The following is a 6,883-nucleotide window of genomic DNA, read 5'->3' as shown; positions in this document are numbered from 1 at the left end:
TATTTCAAAACTCGTGTCCGCCATCTTGGATTTAGAAATGAGTGCCAAATTCGTAATGAGCATCCCCAAATACCTCGAAAAGGATACCCATATAGCATATTTTGAAAAATCGTGTCCGCCATCTTGGATTTACAAATAAGTGCTATATTCGTTTTTCATCGACAAAACCGAGCATATCTGTAGGCACCTGATCGACAATGTCGGGCAAATCTGTAGGCACCTTTAACTTAATGATGAGTTAAGCAAGATACAATTTCCCCACTTTTGAGGGAAATGTTATTCCATGGCATCATTATTTGTATATTTGTGTGCGTGCCGACGAGCGTAGTTACAAGTTGCTTACGCCTACATGAATTTGGTTTTTGCCTCACTTGTGACAGTTCGTTTGATATGAAACTATCATTCTATGCGTTATTATTCTAAGCATGCGAGGCGGAGTTTTAATTGAGCCGAGCATGTTATAACCAATACGCACGTATATCGTACGACGTTTTTTAACACATTTGCGAGGAAACAGAAAAAAAACATTTTATATTTTGTTCATTTTTAATTATTGAAACAGTTAGTGAAATTACAATTATTAAAATGATACGTAGTTGTAGTTGGTTTTTTAATTATGTTATTATTATTATTACTATTCATAATGTCATTGTTTTGTGGTAGGGTAAATGTTGGAGACGACGAAACTTCTTGAAAGGCGGCAGAAGAGCATTGTAATTCGTCATTAGTTGTAAATAAAAAAGTATCATCAGTACATAAATAAACTCAATCTGTGAATGCACACTGTTGCTTTCCCGCCATTTTAACAGCGCGCTAGCGCTGCCTACTGACTGGCGCCGCGCGGCGATTTGTTCGAAATTTGAATAGCAACAGCGCGCTGCTCACTAGCCGGAGTCGTGCGGCGGCGATCAGTTCCATATTTGAAATGGCAAATAATACTGTTATGGAATTTGTAACTATAACTTAACTATTTCCTTTGGTAAGACACGCGTTTTTTATGACCCGCTTTACATATTTAAAACCGGTGGAATTACATCAGCTTTACGAGCAAGGGTGTTAAAAAGTGATTAATTCAACACTTTCATTGTTATGCGGTTGATTCCGCAAAGCCATTTGAGGTTGTAGAGAGAGAGTCAGCTTCAAGAAACGCTTGTTATGCCTCTCACAAGACGAATTACCAAGTTCTATTAGGACTACCAGTTATTTAACATTCCAACTAATACTGCTTTTGTTATTTTACATTTGTCACATTGATCTCTTTTTTCACATCAGCCACTACGAGCACGGAGAGGCAGTCTACAGTGTCTACGTACACTTCTCATCACGAATGTCCAGTGCGCTATTGCCATACAGCCACTCAAGGTACAGTAGCGCAGGCTGGATAGATTATAATATTATTTTATATTTGTTAGAATTTTTTTTTTTTTTTTTAGATTTAGAACTAGATAAAAAAAGAGGATTGTTGTCAAAGTAACATCGCGTTTTGTTCTGGACGAATCTTCACAGTAAATCAATTGTTATGATTACATTCCTAGTTTAAATATTAAATAGTACATCTCATAAACTTTTAAGTAGGTACAAAAAACAGAATTGCTAGAAATAATTTTGTATAACAATCTGATTATACCTTTATTTTTAACCGACTTCACGAAAGGATGACAACTTCCTCCTTTTTTGAAGGCAAGTGCAAGTAGGTGCGATTCACCATCATATCTTTTTTTTATAAAAAAGTCTTCAACTGAACTACACAAGTTTCTGAATAAGATTCATAACTTTAATATCGTGTAGGAAATTCTCTTCTTCAGTCACAGCATCTGTTTAACCGACTTCAAAAAAGGAGGAAGTTCTCAATTCGATTATATATTGTTTTGTATATTATGCGATTACTATCTTTGATAATTCTTTTTTTTTTGTTGTTGTTGTTGGGTACCTCAGTGTTGATCCCATTTAAATTTGAACACGAAATTACGAGCATATTCCGGTAACCAATTTTAATAGAACTTGCCAAATTATATTTTAAATTTAATGGCCCAATATTGCGCTTGAAGAGTAAAAAAGAAATGTCATATAAAAACGAAGTTACGAAGTTTTCAAAATTGCCTCCTTAAAAACAGAACGAGTTTTAAATAGCTAAGGTGGCGACGCCAGTGACTGACAAGCGCAACTGTTCTATATCTTTTTATTTATTTATTTTTAATTAGATGTTGGGATAAAATTTTCTATCATACTAACACGTTTCTTATTGGTAAGTATCAATTACTGGGTGTTCATTAACGGTGTGTCGATTACTGGTTAATTAATTAGTGGACTTTTGGTGTTCATTACTGGATATTTAGACAAATTCTAGTTTAGTATTTTGTCGTAATAATTATAATAGCTTTTTTATGAAACATATTACAGCATAATCTTTCTTGACGAATATGGCTGTCAACTATACTAATCACTATTCGCATACGCTAAAAACAAAAAGAAATATTTCAAATTTAAAGACGCACTTCCTATAAAACGTAGATCTTTTACTACCGTTACCCTACTAAAAAGAGATTTTGTTAAAAAAAGATCGTATTTTTATTATATAACACGTATTTCTTATATATGTAATATCGCTTTATTATTATAAAGGTAGGTGATATGTAACAACATTAAGTTATACACCCCTATATGATGGATTAGTTCTGTAGTTAGTTGTAAAACTATTGTACTTCACCAAAATATTATCATAGTATAAGAAGACAAATATGGTAAAGTAACTCCATACAAACGTACGCACCGTGAGCGGGCGTGAGTGAGTGCGTGCGTGCGTGCGTGCGTGCGTGCGTGCTTGCGTGCGTGCGTGCAAGTTACTCAAGAAGCTATGGAGCGAGCAGCGCTCGGCATTTCTCTATGAGATCGAATCAGAAACGATGAGATACCTAGAAGAACGAAAGTCACAGACAGCTAAAAGTTTTAGCAAGTTGAAGTGGCAGTGGGCAGGGCATATGGCCCGTAGAACTGACAGCTGTTGGGGTTCTGGAACGGAGACCACGAACCGGAAGGCCTTCTTAGGGACGGCCCCTTTTAGATGCGATGAATGACCTGGTACGGGCGGCGGGTGACCAATGGATGCACGTCGCGTTCGACCGGCTAGTCTGGAAATCTTTGTGAGAGGCCTACGTTCAGCAGTGGACATCTTTACAACCACTTAGTACAACTAAAATAATAATGTGCCCTACGCTCCGGGCGAAGTGTAGGTATTTATGCTCCAAATAGGCGGGAGTTGCCCTATTTGTTTTATTATACTATGGTATTATATTACTACTTACAATATCCCTATATCTGTAAAGGATTTTCGACAATTCTCGGGCTATAGAGTTAAGAGGACGTCAAGTTTGAACGGTCCATAGACCAAAGTGTCAAACTTATGCTCTTGACTGTACAAACCTCAACTTATGAGCTTGAAGTTAGGGTTCTCTTTTTTGTAATAAACTTTCCCATGGCCATATCAACCGTCTTAGTTAAACAAGTTGAATGATGTGAGATACTTACCCGGAGTCCTTTCAATACGCTCTCCTGAAGTTTTCTTAAGTCTGATTTTCTTGTCCCAGTAGATAATTCATTTAAAAACTAGTTGCACAAAATTCACTTCTGTAAGTTACTAAAGAAAGAATAGAGTAATAATTAAATTCCTAAGATAAAATTCCGAGTAACAGTCTTATTGTGAACGTAGCGAAAAATTGCTATTTACATTTTTAAGGCGCTTCGTTCAGTTTGTGCTTCGTTATTAATTTTTATCAAACGGCCTCGCAGTTTAAGGGCGCCCTTGTACTAATAAGTCTATATCCTCAATTTTACTATATATTTCTTCCAAACTGATTGAATCAACACTTTCATTGTTATACGTAATCATCGAGTATATAACCAGAAACGAGACGAAATGTCATTTAATTTGTTTGAAAACTATTCTGCCATGTCATTACGGTGACAACTACGTTCCGATTGGTCAGTACGAATTCGAAACAATTGACAGCTGTCGTCAATTATTTCACTTCAAATCGTCCAGTTTAACTTGAGCTTTGCTATAATGTTTTTAATTAGATCTTTTGCTGTTATAATACAGAATACTTTTGGAATATACGGAGACGTACACACAGGTCAGTTCTTGGCGCTGTCAGCTTTCTAATTTGTGATTTCAGCGCAAACTGGTGAGTTGCCGAGGATGGATGGCCCTTATTTTGTCTCTATTTCTGGTTATATGCTCTATATGCGGAATCAACCAAAGCCATTTGAGTTTCTGTATCGACTCTGAAGCAAAATGAGCGGAATTGCCACTTTTCACAAACAAAAAACAACTTTAGGTGTGAATAGCTTTGAATGAAATTACGTTAGCTTTAGTTATGACAACGCAGCATTAGTTTTTTAAAGGACAAATTAATTTTATGTCCTGGAAATTGTTATGCTTGTTTTTTCTACAGACTCTTCCTCTTCTTTTGTGGGCTCGAAATACCCTATGCAGTTCTGCCCTGCGTGTCAAACTCATTTAATCGAAATAGTACACAGCGACGAGACAACCTACTCAGGTGAAACAGGTATTCAATGTAAGTATCACAATTAAGACCATAATCATTTGATGTATCGGTGCCCAACCAGAGAAAGCGAAATATGGAGAACAAAAGTTTATCTAAACTTTACGGAAGTAATACACAGAGAAGACAGTACAGCCCTAAGATTTCTGTTGTATTTTTTTTTATGAGACGAACTAGTCGTGCCGAGCTTCTGATGGTAAGAGACACGTGTCTATAACAGTTGCAGTGCCACTCAGAGCTTTAAATCGCAAAGATGTGAGGTGCACTGCCTATGCGCCCGTCACCCTCAAACGTAAGTTGAAAAGTGCCATGTGCCTGTAATTTCACTAGCACACTTATCCTTCAAAACCGGAACGCAGTAATGCTCACTGCACTTTACATTTTATTACATTACATTACTTTGAGTTGCAATAAAGTGATCACGATCTCTAAATCTAGTCACACAATGTCTGGAAGTTCGGTTCTGAACCATGACGATTCCGACATGTAGAATAAGTGCAGTAGAGCTTGTGAAAGTGTTCGTCCAGGGAAATCCTGCCACTTTACCTATTTCTGCCGCCAAGCAGTAATGTGACCATTATCCACGTAACTACGTTGCTGTTGCCGCTGTTAACCGATCCAGTGCTCCACAACCACAACCCAGGCAGTTACCAACAAAGGGAAAGAAAATGAAACGGATACTCAAGATACTGGAGACGAGGACGGTTTCAAAAAGGTGGAAAGGAAGAAGTACACCAGCCGTAACCTTAGTGGCACCGCCCCGTCTGGCCCTAATCATTTACTGTGTTCAGCGATACCGACGACGTTGCTATACGTGTCACGGCTTCATTACTCCACAAAGTCTGCCGATATTGTGGAGTATATACGGCTGAAACCCAATGCTACCCTGAAGGTCGAGCAGTTGGTGTCCCGCCACTATGTAAATTTTAATTCATTTGTGGTGAGAGTACCAACTCAACATCTGTCGACCTTCATGAAAGATGAGTTTTGGCCGAAAGGGGTCATGTACCGATGTCTTCGAGGCCGGCTATCGGACACCCACGTTGTGTCACACGTCGCAGACAATACGTGTAAATAATAATTAGTTAGTAGTGTTTTTATTGTATTATTATGTATGTTAGTCTATAAGGAATGTATTTATATATGTATTTAGGTGGTCTTTGTTACCTGAATGCAAATTAATAAATAAATAAAAATTATTGCGTTCCGGGTTTAAAGGGTAAAGGGGTGGAATTATAGGCACATGAGAATTGTCAACTTAATTGTCACCAGGTGACAGGCGCAGTGGCAGAGCCGCTCAGATCTTTGCGATTTGAAGCTCTAAGTGACGCAGCAACTGCTATAGGTAATCGTGCGGCTGACATCCTGTTACTTGGTGTTACAAAAAAAGTAAAATATAATTATTTTGTTTTGATTGTTTTTTGTCTTTTATTTTTAATCATTCATTTTAAGATTTTCGAGATATAAGAGGGAGGTATTGTTCGCTCTGTGTGTATTACTTGAACTCATTATATTAATTGTATTCAATATGCAAAATTTTACTACAAATTAAACATCCAAGCTCTCCATTAGTAAAATTTTATCACATTGCAACATAGGGCCTGTGTGTGATTAGTCGGTTTTGCGCTTTGTAGAAACATATGTATAAAATAAAATAATGCTAAGTGCCGCTTTAGTAACTGCATTTAATAATAAGTTTTTTCTTTAATTAAACAACTTTTGTACAAAGTATCGTAAGCGCAAATCATAGCCGAAACATGGACAAATAAAAACTGGACAGCTAACTCATAGTTCAACATTTTTTTTAATTTATAAATCTGACACACAGCACTGTTTCCACACGGCCATGCTCCTCATTCATCAGCCCCAGATGAATGCGAATCATTTGCCATCCGTGGTTTCATCAGGTCGGCTGAACTCGATGTTTTATTAGGCCCTTACCCATGACCAACCTTCTTCAAATCGTATCTATCGTGCCTCTTCTTCGTTATAATCTCGTAAGGTCCAAGATACTAAGGGTACTCTCCAATGTTATATTGTTTGGCTTCTTTACATTTCTTGTTATAGGTCTTTCTATTCTCATCCTGTATTTTTTGTATTTTCCTTTGCCCTTTTTCTTAGGTCTTCACGCTGATCTGTAAAATTTTGTATACTTTCTTCTTCTATCAGTTTTAGAATATCATCATTCCTGTCTCTCATTTTTGAGCCGATCAGCAGCTCAAACGGCGTCATCTGGACACTTCTATGGTAAGTACTATTTAAACTTCGATGCAAAGCACTAATTCAATGGTACCATTTAGCCGGGTAATGAATTGTCAATT

The 6,883-nt window shown here is 37.2% G+C and overlaps 1 protein-coding gene across 4 annotated transcripts in view; it reads left to right on the top strand.

The window, feature by feature from the left end:
* Nucleotides 1-6,883, top strand: part of LOC113236497 — a 76,529-nt gene that overhangs the window by 55,145 nt on the left and 14,501 nt on the right. For all 4 annotated transcript variants that reach the window (XM_026472600.1, XM_026472599.1, XM_026472598.1 and 1 more), the window contains exons 30-31: nt 1,273-1,362; nt 4,452-4,574. In XM_026472600.1, coding sequence (XP_026328385.1) covers nt 1,273-1,362; nt 4,452-4,574 — 213 coding nt within the window. The remainder of the gene's footprint in view (nt 1-1,272; nt 1,363-4,451; nt 4,575-6,883) is intronic.

Source organism: Hyposmocoma kahamanoa, unplaced genomic scaffold (assembly GCF_003589595.1).
Source record: "Hyposmocoma kahamanoa isolate Upper Pololo Valley unplaced genomic scaffold, ASM358959v1 92, whole genome shotgun sequence".
NCBI classification, from domain to species: Eukaryota; Metazoa; Arthropoda; class Insecta; order Lepidoptera; family Cosmopterigidae; genus Hyposmocoma; species Hyposmocoma kahamanoa.
Note: the sequence above shows the minus strand (reverse complement) of the source record. Positions and strands in the feature narration are given on the sequence as shown.